This window comes from Tympanuchus pallidicinctus, unplaced genomic scaffold (assembly GCF_026119805.1).
Source record: "Tympanuchus pallidicinctus isolate F22 unplaced genomic scaffold, pur_lepc_1.0 scaffold16, whole genome shotgun sequence".
Classification (NCBI taxonomy): domain Eukaryota; kingdom Metazoa; phylum Chordata; class Aves; order Galliformes; family Phasianidae; genus Tympanuchus; species Tympanuchus pallidicinctus.
Window position 1 is genome coordinate 307,557 of NW_026294679.1, and position 14,558 is coordinate 322,114.

Genomic DNA, 14,558 nt, shown 5'->3' on the forward strand with positions numbered 1-14,558 from the left:
TGCCTTTCTTTTGCTGATGCTGATGTTTGCGGCTGCTTCAGTTTTTTAAGAATTTGTAATTCTGAAAGCAAGAAAACTTGTTTGGGTCTAAAAAGGTTACGTTCAGGTAGAAAACCCTACCAGTTCCCTACTCTTAAATCTAGCTGATGGACACACATTCAGGGATGAAACAATTTATCCAAATCCTTATCGTTTTCCCTTAGCACATCCCAATTCTTTATTTTTCTGAAACTGTAGCTCTACTGAGGAAGAACACTTGTGGTTGTGAATAAACATCTACTTCATTTTAAAAGTTTTCTGTGGCTGCGGCAGTAATTCAGATCCATAAAGAATGGTAGGTTGGAGTTATGAAACAGTAACTTCTTCCTGATAGCCCAGCTTTCACAGCAAACTACAAATGCCATAATCCAATAAAGTTCTTTTTATTCACAGTTTCTGTGATGATAATGGTAATACTGTTATGCGTTGAGATTTGGCAAATTTCAATTTCAAAAGGAAAACACTGGGAAAAGAAAGTTAAATACTGAAAGTGTTCATCATCAGCTTTAATCTCAATGAAAAAAGGGGCACTGTCATTTCATCCTTAACAATAACTATATTGATTCTAATTACTAAAGAATAATACACAAAACTTAAAATCAATGCTCCAAGCCTATGATGCAGCCCACAGTATTATCTTTGATTGAGCTGTCACTTTTCATTTGTTATTTTTCCTCTTTGGCAACACAACAGGGGCTTAAAAGAGGTACAACTGAAACACAGCTACTTATATTTGGTTGTTTAGAGCCATACCCAGTTGGGTTTTGAGCACCTGCAAGGACAACACTGATTCCATAACCCACCTGAGCCTGCCTCTCTTCTAGTGTTCATCCTCAGGGTGAAATCCAGCCTCCTAATATTTAGAGGATTCTCCCTGCTGCAGCTGGTGACCACTGCCCCTTGTCCCACTGCTGCACGGTACCCAGCAGAGCCTCATCCCACCCCTCCAAAGCCCCCATCCCAGTCTCTCCTTCAGCACAGACCATCTCTCCAGACTCTCACATCTCTGCTTCAGCCCCAACAAGTTTGGTGCCTCTGCCACACTTGTTCTGTTTTGCCCATGTTTGTCTGGTTCGCAAACAAGACACTGGAAACGCAATGCTGGCCTCCGAGAGGAGCAAATAGAGAAGAAGAGTCCCTTCCAGGGACCTGACACATGCTGGGAGTCTGCTAGCTTTCTGTGCTGCCACAGTGCTGGCTCACGTTGTACTTCTGTCCAACAAGACCCTGGGTGCTTTTGTATTTTCAGGACGCCCGTGCTGCCCACAAGTCATCCCATCCCAGTATGAGGATACTTAGCATTAACTTTCACCAAACGTTCCCATCAGGCTGCTTCTACAGCCTGCTGAAGTTCCTCTCAACAGCAGCCCTGTCCTCCGGTATATTTTCTGCTACTCTGACTGCACATCATCTGCAAAGCAGATGTGATCCATCCTGCTGTGTAAGCTGTCAAACAGATGCTGAACCCAGCGTGGTCTGGAGGACTACCACCAGCCACACTTTGCACCACAGATCACCACCCTGTAAGCCATTGCCAGCTCCCAGCTGGTCATCTAGAAAGACCTCCATCCCCTTCCTCCAGATAAGGACAGGATGGCTACTTGGGACCCTCCCTTAAGCCCTCCTTGAAAACAGCTATGACATTCACATTCCACAGCTCCAGAACCTCCCCCTTTTCAGATGACAGCGACAGGCCTCACCATGACATCAGTCGGACCTGTTTCTCCCTTAGGTTTCTCCCTGCCTGCTGCCATATACTCACGTACGTACAATGAGATTAAGGTTTAGTGTAACCAAAGCACATGAGACCAAGAGTCCTGCCATCAATCATCACCCCTCTTTGGCAGGCCTGCTGCAGGGCTTTGCTATGACTGTCACCGATTACTGCACCAACAGAAGTAATTTTAGTTTAAGGTGTGCTCAGCCTTAGGCTCAACTGCCTTATTCTGTTCCAGGCAAGTCTTCATTAACACAAGCCAATTAAAAGCTACATGCAACACATTTTTTCTGACTTGATAAAATACAGGAATTTCTTACTGTAGGTTGGCATTTCCTTACACATACGCTGTAAACAGTGGTTTTAAGAACAGCAGTATAAGTTAAATGCTTTTCAACTCTGTTGCTTCAGTATGCCTCACTGAAATTGTGACACCTCCCTATTAGAAGCTCTCAAAAAAAAATCACAACTTGAAAATTTGCAGTTACATTCCGTCAGTCTTCTCTTTGTGAGCAGAGTCTCTCAGGAGATCGTGCTGACCTTTTGAAACCCCCCAGAAGCACCACCTACATAAATAACCTCCGCTACATCGGGTAAAAGGACCTCCAGACAACATTAACATGAAGAGAGAGGTTATAGAGGGCTAATGTCAAAAAGCACTGTTAGCAATAAGTAATGCACACAAACCATGATTGATAACAACTAGCACAGAGCCTTAATTCATCTTTTCTCCATCATTTTACTGAGAGGGACCATATCAAATTAAAGAGTGACCCAGCAATGGTCTATTCAACCATACAAAGCAGGGGCACGAAGGAAAGACATATTAAAGTGGCAATGACTGTGGTGCAATCGCAGCTTCTTAAAGGGACACTGTAGTTCACAGAGAAGATGGCAACTCTTGCAGCTGACATGGCCAAATACCAAACAGCAAGAACACTCAACATACCAAGCAATGTCCTGCATTAAGGAATTGTTGGATGAAATCTCCAGGGAAACTCTCCTTAGGGACAAAGGAACAGAACAGAGCTGGCAGCACTTTACAGACGCCTTTCTGAGGGTACAAGAGCTCTCCATCCCCCAGTATAAGAAATCAGGCAGATGAGGCAGGAAACCAGCAAGGCTGAGCAAGGACCTGTTGGCCAGGCTGAGGAAAAAAAAGGAGAAGTATAAGCAATGAAAGCAGGGATGGGCTGCCTGGGAAGAACACAGGCATGCTACCTGGATGGGCAGGGATGGCAGGAAAGCCAAGGAATGGAACTGATCTTGGGGAGGGATGTAAAAAACAACAAGAAGGGTTTCTTCAGATACACTGGGCACACAAGATAGATGGGTGAAGGAGAGTGTACGTCCCCATATAAATGAAAAGGGAGAGCTGGCTTCCTGAGGCATGGAGAAGGCTGAGGTACTTAATGAGTTCTTTGCCACGGCCTTCACAGTTAGTCAGGCTTCTCACATTTCTTCTGTCCCTGAACTTCTAAGTGGGGGGGGCAAAATCCCTCCCAGTGTAACAGTGGAGCAAGTCTAAAACCACCTCACAAGGCTGAATGTGTACAAGTCTATGGAGCCAGACGATGTGCATTCCAGGGTTTTGAAGGAACTGCCTGCTATGGTTGCCAAGCTTCTTTCCATCATCTTTGAAAAATCACAGCTGTCAGGTGAAATCCCTGATGAGTGGAAAAAGGGAAACACCCTTTTTCTGTGCCTGGGAAGATCATGGGCAGATACTCCTGGAAGAGATGTGAAGGCACACGCAACAAGTAGAAGTAATTAAGACAGCCAGTGTAGCTTCAACAAAGGGTAGATCATGCCTGATTAATCTGGTGACCTTTTTCGATGGTGGGACGGCACTGGAGAAAGAAAGGGCAACTGATGTTGTCTACCTGGACTTCTGCAAGGCCTTTGACATCGTCCTGCACAACATCCTTATCCCTGAAGCGGAGATATACAGATTTGAAGGTTGCACTACTAGGTGGATAAAGACTTGTTTGGATGGTTGTCCTCAGAGGATTGTCATCAATGGCTCCATGTCCAGGTGGAGGCCGGTCACATGTGCTGTCCCCTAAGGGTATGTCTCACTACCACTGCTCTTCAACATCTTTATCAATGACACAGGCAATGGGATTGACCCTCTGCGTGCTTGGTGATCACACCATGTTGAGTGGTGCAGTTGTCACAATAGAAGGGAAAGGCACCATCCAGAGGAACCTGGACACTCTTGAACAGGGGGTACGTGAAAATCTAATGAATTTTAATAAAGCCAAGTGCACTTGGGTTGAGGCAACACCAGATATGAGAACAGACCAAGAGGAAAAAGTCACTGACAGGATCCCTGTGGAGAAAGACTTGGAGATCCTAATGGATGAAAAGCTGGACATGAGCCAGCAGCATACAGCTGCAACCCAGAAGGACAACAGTATTCTAGGCTTCAACAAAAAAGGGATGGTGGCAGGGAGAGAGGGAGGTGACTGTTCCCTCTGCTCTACCCTTGTGAGGCCCCATCTGGAGTACCGTGTCCAAGCTTGGGGCCTCCAGTATAGGAGAAATGTTGTATTGGGTCCAGAGGAGGACCACAAAGATGATCAAAGGGCTGGAGCATCTCTCCTATAAAGACAGGTTGAGGGAGTTGGGCTTGTTTAGCTTGGAGAAGAGAAGGCTCCGAGGAGACCTCATTGTGGCCTCCCATACTGGAAGGGAGCTTGCAGGCAGAAGAGGGATTGACTTTTTACATGGTCTGATAGTGACAGGACAGGAAAGAATGGCTTTAAACTAAAAAATGGGAGATCTGGGTTAGATGTTAGGAAATAAATTTTTACTTGGAGGTTGGTGAGGCACTGGAACAGGTTGCCCAGTGAAGCTGTGGGTGCCCCATCCTGGAGGCAATGAAGACTAGGCTAAATGGGGGCCTGGGCAGCCTGGTGCAGTGGCTGGCAGCCCTCCTATGGCTGGGGGATTGGAACTAGAGGATCTTCGAGGTCTTTTTTTCCCCTGTGTTTCACTAAACCCTCCAATTTAAATGTATGCAAGTTCTTTTCTTTCAAACAGAAAACGTGGGGTTGAGAGGAGTATATACAATGGAATTAAATTTTAAGACTCCCAAACCAAAATAACCAAAATACAATAGTAGCTTTGTAGCTCATTTTAACTAAAGCTTTCTGAAAGTGCCACAGTAGTAAGGGGTAGCAATAACAAATTTCATATTATTAAGGCAAGAGCAGCAAAGTAATAAGAGAACAGCCACACATGGGACTGCCAGGCCCAGCAGTGCTACATGAGTTGTCCCAGACAACAAGACCAGAGCTCTGATCCCGCAGTGTATTTGCTGTTATTGTCAGGATAAGGTTAGCTCAGCATTTGATCCCATTTCCATTCAATTAAGACTTTCTTTAGTTCATATCTATATGGTATGATCACATTACTATTGGAACATAACCATTTGAATAATTACAAAAGCAATAGTGGTGGATGGAAACATGAGGGGTTGGGCTTAATGCAAAAGCAGCAGCAGAAGAGAAAGGCAGCACAGGAAGCTCATGCTGGAGATCTGAGGAATGTACTGCTCATCCCAGGCTGGATAAAGCCAGGACACCTATGCCTCTGTTTCCACAATGGCATCTGTGTTAATGTGTAATTCGTATATTCCCTATTCTAATCCGTAAATTAGTTAGATGGTAACGGCTTGAAAACAGTTAATTCCTTTAGCTTCAATGAATTGTTCACTTCACCTTAATAATTCATGTATTTAACATCAAGAAAGGAAAAGTCAGCGAGCTCCGAACCTAACACAACCCAGAAGCTGAAACAGTTTAGCTTCTTAAATATAAAAATGTGGTCCTTCACCTTCTATATATAAATATATACTGCAGCTGAACAACAGCCTCAGAAATTCTGGGTCATTGATGTGCTTTAATATTCTCAAGTAGACCGTTTGGAAAGAAAAGGGAAATCTTGGAAACAGAATTTAAAGAACAACGTCCCAGGAAGGAGGAAAGAGAAAACTGCTTCATCCTACAGGCTTTAAAGAAACGCTCTTCACGCTGACTTGAACAAATACTCACTAGCAGACCAACCATCTGTAAGCCGGTACGAAAACTGGCAGAGATGGCATAGATCATCTGTGCTCTCTCAGAGACGTATCAACATTTTAAAACAGAAAAAAGCCCTCCAACTTCATGTCCCAGACAGGGGATACCACATCTTTCACCTCACAATATTAAGTCTCTTCCCAGATCCTCTGTTAATAGGATTCCTTTAGCCAGCAGATGGATTGTGAATACAGGCAGTTTCATCTACTAAAAGACAACATAAATCATCACTGAGAAAGGAGAGCCTGCAGTAAGGTTATCACCATACAGCCTTCTCCATGAAAGGTTTGCATTAAAGCATTAGTGAAATTAATTCATCTTTCATAAGAGCTTTGAGCAGTATCTGTGATCTATGATAACAACCAATTTCTCACTATGGGAAAAAAAAATTACTCAGGCCTGATAGACTACACAAATCTGCTTTTTTTTAAATGGCCTAACATTATCTGGAGTGTTGCTCCCAAAGGCATCATTTGAGTCTCATGCCTAGCCAAGAGGACCCATAAATCAGGACAGAAAGTTTTGTTAGTTTTATAGGCAGTGGGCCGTAATTATTTTGAATTGCATTATGCCTCAATCATTGTAATTACTTTTAGATCATCCTTAAGCGGCAGTAATAAAGAGAAAAGAAATCAGTCTTAAACCATTTCTCACACAAAAACATTGTAAATGCAGTATGAGCAGTCTGGCTAAAACATACAGGCGCATGTAGATGTGATACGCGCGCGTGCATTCTGACGCGTCAGCTCCTACTTTCAAAGACGCACTGTTTTCTGGTCTTTTTTAATTAGTAGCACCACTAGGGGCATTTGGCTCCAGTAACAGGTAATCACAGGGTTTAATTTTACTTTTGAAAATACCATACAGTGTGTGTAGGAGAAGCAAAACCACGTCAGCTGTTTGTCCACTATTGCTGCGCTATGACTGCTTGAGACACTCCCTGCTCTTCCATACAAAAAGAAAACCACCAGCCTAATGTAAAAACCACCACAGTTTTCTCATCTTCCAAGTCAAACAAAAACTATGCTGGCTTGAACGAGCACAGAAAGCCACCGAACTGCAAATATCAGCGCCTCTCCTGTCCGCATGACTGCAGTTTGGGGAGCCCTTGGCACTTCCCCATTGTGTGAAGTTCTGAAATAAAGTAGATGAAGGCCCGCGCTGCTCCACGAGCGCAGCAGCACGGCACGAGGCACTGCGCAGAGCAGAGCAGGCACTGCAGGGAAATGCTGATGTATCCGTGAGGAGTGACCGCGGTTTGACAACGGCAGCCAGGCATCGTGCAGCTGCTCCTCACTGCTCTGCAGGGTAGGGAAGAAAATGAGGTGGTGGAAGAAGGGTTTGAGGTACAGCCAGTGCACTGAAAGCTAAAAGCAAAGACTGTGTGGAAGTAAAGGCGAAGACAGTTGGTTCCCCTTGCCATCGTGTTTAGCCACGCTGTGGGAAGCAGCACCTTGTTATGCAGAGTGCTGCTGGGGCAGGCAGCAGCTGTTTCAGGAGCCCTTCCCTCTCCCTACAGCTTCTGCTGCTGAGCATGATGCTCTCAGCACTACGAGGAAATCACTGCAGCGCCGCCTGCATCCTGCTTGTGCTCTCAATCACCTGCACCGCTGCAGCTCATTGCTGACAGAGGAGCAAAAGAAATATCTCAGTAACCGCCTGGAGTTCCCTCAAAAGACAGAACCAGCATTCCATCAGGTTGCATTCCATGCAACTATTTCTGCAACCTTATCCCAAGCACACTTGTACTACCTCAGTGTTTCTAAGTGTGGATATGTACAAATTCTAAACTAATTCTTAAAGTCTATTTAGTTCTTTCTAATATTAAAGTGGCAGTGTACCAGCTAGATCCACAGCTGTTACAGGAATTCAACAAACATATTCACCCAGTTTGTAGTCAACAACAACCATCAAACACAGCCATGTCCTAGACGTTCTCACAGAATTAAGAACGAACAAATTGAAGTCTACTTCAAAGAAAGGAACTGCAGACAAGGACAACAGCTGCACGTGGAATTGCACCTGCAAGCGCAATGGAAGAAAGCTGGCAGCTTATCTTCTGAGTTTGAAAGAACCTCCAGCTCAGACACACAGCACCCCCCAGTTCTTAAGAGAACAGCAAGAGAAGGGAATGCCAGGGCAGCATGAGAGGAACACACAAATACCTGAAAATTTCACGTATTCTTGTGCTGGTAAGAAACTATCCCCACACACTTGCAGTGACTGGAGAGTATCTAGCAAGGCTGAAGAGAAACCAGCAGCACTGCAGCCACAATCACAGAGCTGAATACAAATGGGATCCATTCAGAGCCACGTCTCACCCTGTCAGGGATTAAGTCTCCCTGAAACAGATTTGCAATTGGCACAGTTTGCTGTTTCTTTGGTTCTAAATGTACAAACAAGACTTTTCATCACTGTCTCCATCCTTCACAAGCACTTCCTACTACACAAAGAACTCCATTTGAACTCCAAATTCACACGATGACTGTAAATACGTTATAGATTGTACGTACCTCAGGGAAATAATCCTGTGGAAACTTCTCCTTTTCCAGCATGGGTGTGCTTTCTAAAGTGTCTGAGTAGATTTCTTTCCCAGTAACCTTCTTATACTTCTTAGCTAGGAGAAGATATAAAGCAAACTTAACATCCATTTCTTACAGTACCCATTGGAAGAGCAGTGGCATCTATGTAAAGGTAGGGTTTTAGCAAATATAAACACTGAGTTTTTCTTAGGAAAAACACACCTGGCTGCTTATAGCTGGCATTCTCAAGCTACACAGGCAGTGGCACTATTACTTTTACAATTCAGAGCACTGTACAGTGTTGGAGATCAGGTCTCCATGTACTCTAGCACTCTGACTTCCTGACACAGCTCTTCCAAGAGATGTACGTTGACATCCTAGGATCCAATCCAACCATTTACACTGGATAATTAAGAGGAAAAACAATAGAATACATATTAAGGTAGAAAACACACATTCTGTTATGAGTAATGACTATTTGCTTGGTTTATCTAGCAACTCTCTTCAGATTTTAAGCCCACCTAGCCAAACACCTGATGATTCTCACACATTAGTAATCACAACTTCTACGCAGCAAATCACTATGCAGTCATTCAGAATATCTTTGCTTTAAATCAACAACATTGACAGTCTTCCTCCAATGTATTGTGTGGCCACATCTAAGCCTTCTGCTGGGTTGGCTGTGGCAGTGGAGCGAACCCAGCAGTGCCTGCGGGCTGCTAACAGGACACGAGCCGCCCATGGGCTGATCTGAGATGGATTTGTTTAAAAAAGTAAAATAAAAGACACTGGTTCTACTGGTATCTGGTGAGAATAACAATTAACACTTGTCCCTTTAAGCTGTCTAAATAAAGTAGTTGATATAATCAGAGGAAACATTAATTGTAATCTATGAATTTATCTTCAGGGGAAAGAAAATTAAGCATTGTTCATTATGTGACAGTCAATTTGAGATCTGGCTCCACTAGGAAGACCAAACAAATATCCCAATAAACTAATGTGCCACCATTCTAAGTAGATCACGGACACATGTACGTCTGTGAGAAAGTTTAACATTACCAGCAAAAAGATCCTGGTGTCATTCAGGACACAGAACACATTAGGCAGAACTGTAAGGACTGAAGATTTTTGCTGGGAGTACCTAAACAAAAGGTAGCACTTGGCAGAAAGGAGGCCTTTTACCATCAACTTATATTAACATCAGTGCTAACTATGAACCAGGGATTCATTTACACGACTGCTGACAAACCAATCCAGCAGGAAAGAAGCATGCCTTCTCATGTACCTCCAAATAAAAACACTCCAGAGTAAACTAGATCTGTTCTGATAACCAAAGTTGTAGCACTGCTCTGCGGACAAGAGGCAGATCAAAATCACCCCAACGCCCCAGCCAGCAAAACCCTCTGCCAGACGACAGTTCTTCTGGACGATGGCTCTTCAGAGCAAGCATCTTTTCAGTAGTTAAACTGTAAGTAACTTTTGAGGTGTCTGACAACTGTAGAAACAGCTCAACACCTCCTGTGCTGTAGCCATAATGCATGAGGACCATAGGAAAAAATTCTCACTTTAGAATTCAAGTATCTCTTGTTAAGAACTCAACACCAGAAGCAATCTTCTCTTCCATAGACTGTACTCAGTCACGTACAGCTATGAAGTGAATTCCGAAAACATGCGGTAACGCTACAGGAAAATCAAATTGTAGATGAGCACAGATTTTCTGCCAGCTTTTGAGTAGAACTGGAACTTCATAGTGATTTTGGCCCAGAGAATGTATCCATTTGGATTTTACCTCTGATTTAGGACCTTACTGCACCGTGAAAATCTCAACAGTCATGAGAGATACATCCTAATGGAATCCTTCAGGGTGACATTTTACCAACACTACACTGGGAGACCGATTCTGTCCCACATCAGGGATCAGCACGCGACTTCCAACACCACTTCAGTGCAGCACGGCCTTCCTTAGATTCTTTTTAAGAGTTTTTCTTTCCAAGTTACAACTGGACCCAAACACATCTTTTTATGCATGGCTCACACCTCACCAGGCTTTGCTAAAGAGTAATTATACATTTTGATGAGCAGAACGAAACACCTAACATTAAAAATGTTTATTTCCTGAAACAAGTACTTGTTTATTTCTCATATACTGATTACTTTTCCCTACAGTTTCGCCTTCATGTCTCTCATTTTTTAATTCTTAAACTTTCTTTTAAAAACTCTACAGTAGCAAATAAACTGTTGAATAATAACGAATGGAGCCGGAAAGCACTTCCTCTCCTTACACAACTGTCATTTCGCTCTGCCAGATGTCACTAGAGCAACACAGCCACCTATGACACAGCTATCTATGGCCAGTAGGAGGGAGTTTGAGTTTCAGAGAGAAACTGTGACTTCTCCAGCACTGCTATGATGCAACTGTAGCGGTACCTATAAGGAAGTGGGTGTGCAGACACAGCTCACACATTATGATACACAAAGCTATTCAGGTGCCAAAATGAATTAACAGTTAGAATGTTGCCATGGTAAATAAAAACCATGGAACCTACTGATTCCTTTGCTTCACAAGCACAGTGGATTAACGGACTGTTCAGTTCTAAGCAACATCTTAGACACCCAGCTTCATATGCAACGCCAATTTCCTTCAGTATTTCAACTCTGCACAGTTTACCCACTAAAGACCATCTCTATTATTACCCAGGGTCTGCTAGTGGGAGAAAAGGCTAGACCCTGAGGCTGATCTCTCATCAGAAGTCCCTACAAGTGAAGTCCCTTCAAGTGCCGGGACCTGCACTTTGGGCACAACAACCCCATGCAGCACTATAGGTTGGGGATGAGTGACTGGATGAGTGTGAAGAAGAGAAGGACCTGGGGGTGTTGGTTGATGCTGGGCTGAACACAAGCCAACAGTGTGCCCAGGTGGCCAAGAGGGCCAACGGCGTCCTGGCCTGCATTAGAAATAGTGTGGCCAGCAGGAGCAGGGAGGTGAGCATCCCCCTGTACTCAGCACTGGTGAGGCCGCACCTCGAGTGCTGTGTTCAGTTTTGGGCCCCTCACTACAGGAAAGATGTTGAGATTCTGGAGCGTGTGCAGAGAAGGGCAGCGAAACTGGTGAGGGGTCTGGAGCACAAACCTTGTGAGGAGCAGCTGAGGGAGCTGGGATTGTTCAGTGTGGAGGAGGCACAGGGGAGACCTCACTGTACTCTGCAACCTCCTGAAGGGAGGCTGTGGTGAGGAAGGATTTGGCCTCTTCTCCCAGGCAACGAGCAGCACGGGGTAATGGCTGCAAGTTGTACCAGAGGAGGTTTAGATTAGACATAAGGAAGAACTTTTTCTCTCAGTGGTCAGGCGCTGCAATGGCTGCCCAGGGAGGTGGTGGAGTCGCCGTCCCTGCAGTGTTCAAGAGGCGTCTGGACGACGTGCTGCGTGATGTGGTTCAGTGCTGGTGGTGGCAATGGGGATGAGCAGACGGTTGGACTGGATGATCTTGTAGGTCGTTTCCAACCTTGTGATTCTGTGATGCTATGATTCTACATCACTGTTGAGTTCTCCAGCACGCTCTCTCAGAAATAAAAGATGCTTTGAACTGTCTATAATATTAGATCTAAAATTTTCCTAAGGCACTGACATTGGCAATGACAGATGGACTTATCCTAGCTAAGTCTTTAATTGTTATATATGTGGAACTACCACTCAAATATTTCAAGAGAGAAAGATTCTGCTGCCGCAATTACACGAGCAGAGACAATTTGTCTTGACTGAGAATAAAAATAATGTATCCATATATTTAAGAAAACTAGTTCACTCTATAGTTATCAAGATTTTAGCAGTGTCTCGAGTTAATGGGATGCTAGATGTAGTATTAATGTGATTCAGCTCAAGAGGCTAAATGAAGCTCACAACATTTCTGTTCCCAACTGAAATAACATAAATTTTACAGAACCTTTGCTATATACACCTTTGGGAAGCATTCAATAATTGTCTGCAATATTTCTAATACACAATGTAACTTGGCTAACATTACTTTTAAACTTCTGAGATTTAGCAAGACTTCTAACCTGATGGATCAATGTGGGTTAGAAACAATGACACTTTCCTACCGACCCGTGCTGCTCTGAAGTAATTTGAGCCATAAATCTACCTCAGCAGCACTGCAGAATGGCCACTGCTGTTGGACATTTAAGGTCTCGGTCCTATATCTGATCTACATAGAAAACCCTGTGGTCATTCAGAATTCTTTTGAAATCATCAGGGATCTCTATGGATCCAAAGGTCCCTTTTGCATGAGAATGATTAATGCACCGGTTTTCAACCTGCAGCCAGTCCACTGACTTCTTATAAGAGATCTATAAAAGGTAAGAAAAGGAACGCCTATCAGCAATGGACTTGTATGAATTACACAGAAATCTGCATATCACAGAAAAACTGCTAGACACTGCTTTCAGGAAAAGATGACAGCACTGCCTTCATGTGTAAAGCCAGTTGACAATTAATAGCATTTAATTCCTTTGCTTACCTTTAAAATCAAACTGGTAGATGTTTTTCAAAGATTCATGAAGAAAGTAAAAACTTCCTAGAGCCTGTAAAACACAACATAGGAAAGTATAAAACATCTACTTTGGCTTACTGAAACCAAAGCAACACGCTTTCCAACAACAAAAAATAAGCATATGATAAATAATATATATATTTTTTTAGATTTCATAGCATCTATAAAAGTATTAACTTCCTCAGCAATTTCTCTGATGCTTAATGCAGAGTTATAAAGAAGACTGTTAACAGCTGACTAAGCAAGGTAAGGACAATAATCAGGCATACGTTCAGAAATGCCAAATTGATGGATACAGTCAGTAAAACAGACAAGTGCCTTTCTAAGCACAGAACGCATTCCCACAGTTCTTTCACAACTTCTGGAGACTGCCTATTGCAGGAACAAGAGTAGCGTTAAGGTATTCAATAGCCCAGAGAGCCAGCTACAGGATCTCCATCTTCAGAGTGAGGTGGGCACAGCAAATGACTGCCAACTTCAGAGCAGGCATAAAATTAAACATCTGACAAGAGCGGTGGGAACATTTATACAGGCTTATACAGCTTTCCCTGCTGGTAAGCGGGGCGACAGTAACGACTGAACAGAACTGAACGTTCACCTCTGCAAGGCACGCCTGCGGTGCAAGTGCTGCTATCAGTACTGGTGCAAAGCACACAGAAACAAGTTTTGTCACACAATGTACAGACCTTAAGAGAAAAATACATGCAAGTATTAGCAGAGAGTTAAGATGCTTGAATACACGCCAAGTTTCTTGAAGCTGGCCTGACTGCTGTGCTGCTAAGTGTATGCAGAAGCAGAGTTTATTGCCCACAAGAAAACAAACAATGAGAAATGAGTTACCATTGAAAATAAAATATTACACATTCATAATTTTGAGTTAGGTAGGATTTATAATCATAACTCCTCCTGCTGACGGAGTCCTGAGAACTTGGCTTTCAAACAGTGACTCAATTCAAATAAGGAATTCTGTAACGGCTTTAATGAGTCACCTACGATCAATTAATGCATGCAGACAAAGAAATCATCCGTACCGTATAGACAAACTCCCATCTCAGCAAACTTATTTTAAAAGCATAATAAGCCCATCCATACTTAGCAAAATATCAGTATCCCTTCCTTACAAACACTGAAGTATTTTCCACGGTTCTGAGGATTTCTGAGATCTTAAGTCTTTATTCAAGGATTATTATTACGTTCATCATCAAAGAAAGCATCCTTGTGCAGGATACAGCTTAAGCATGTCCCTTACTTCACAGGGACAAGTATCTGGGTCCCAAACAGACAAGAGCTGAAACGCTACCTCCAGAATGAAGGCAATACAGGGCGCGTTGCTCAGCCTGCAAAAACGGCACACGGCCTCCTGTGCGTTCACAGAACTCCACAATCCTGGAATGGCCGAGGCTGGCAGAGCCCTCTGGGTCCCTCTGGTTCCTCCCGCCTCAGCAGGGCGACCCAGAGCAGCACCTGGGCCCACATCCAGGGGGGGTTGGAGATCCCCAAGGAAAACATCCCACAGTCCTGGGTCTCCATGCCAGGACTCAGCCAGGTGCAGGCAAAGCAGGGGCACCCCTGAGATGAGCTCGGCTCCAGCACTGCATTCACTCTTCAGGTATTTATACGCATTGATTTCAGGACACTTTTCCATGCCA

At 43.8% G+C, this 14,558-nt stretch overlaps 1 protein-coding gene across 2 annotated transcripts in view; it reads right to left on the bottom strand.

The window, feature by feature from the left end:
• INPP5A (inositol polyphosphate-5-phosphatase A) overlaps positions 1-14,558 on the bottom strand; it is a 210,240-nt gene that overhangs the window by 90,677 nt on the left and 105,005 nt on the right. For both annotated transcript variants that reach the window (XM_052677065.1, XM_052677064.1), the window contains 2 exons: positions 12,877-12,940; positions 8,355-8,458 (listed from right to left, as the gene is read on the bottom strand). In XM_052677065.1, the coding sequence (XP_052533025.1) occupies positions 8,355-8,458; positions 12,877-12,940 (168 nt within the window). The remainder of the gene's footprint in view (positions 1-8,354; positions 8,459-12,876; positions 12,941-14,558) is intronic.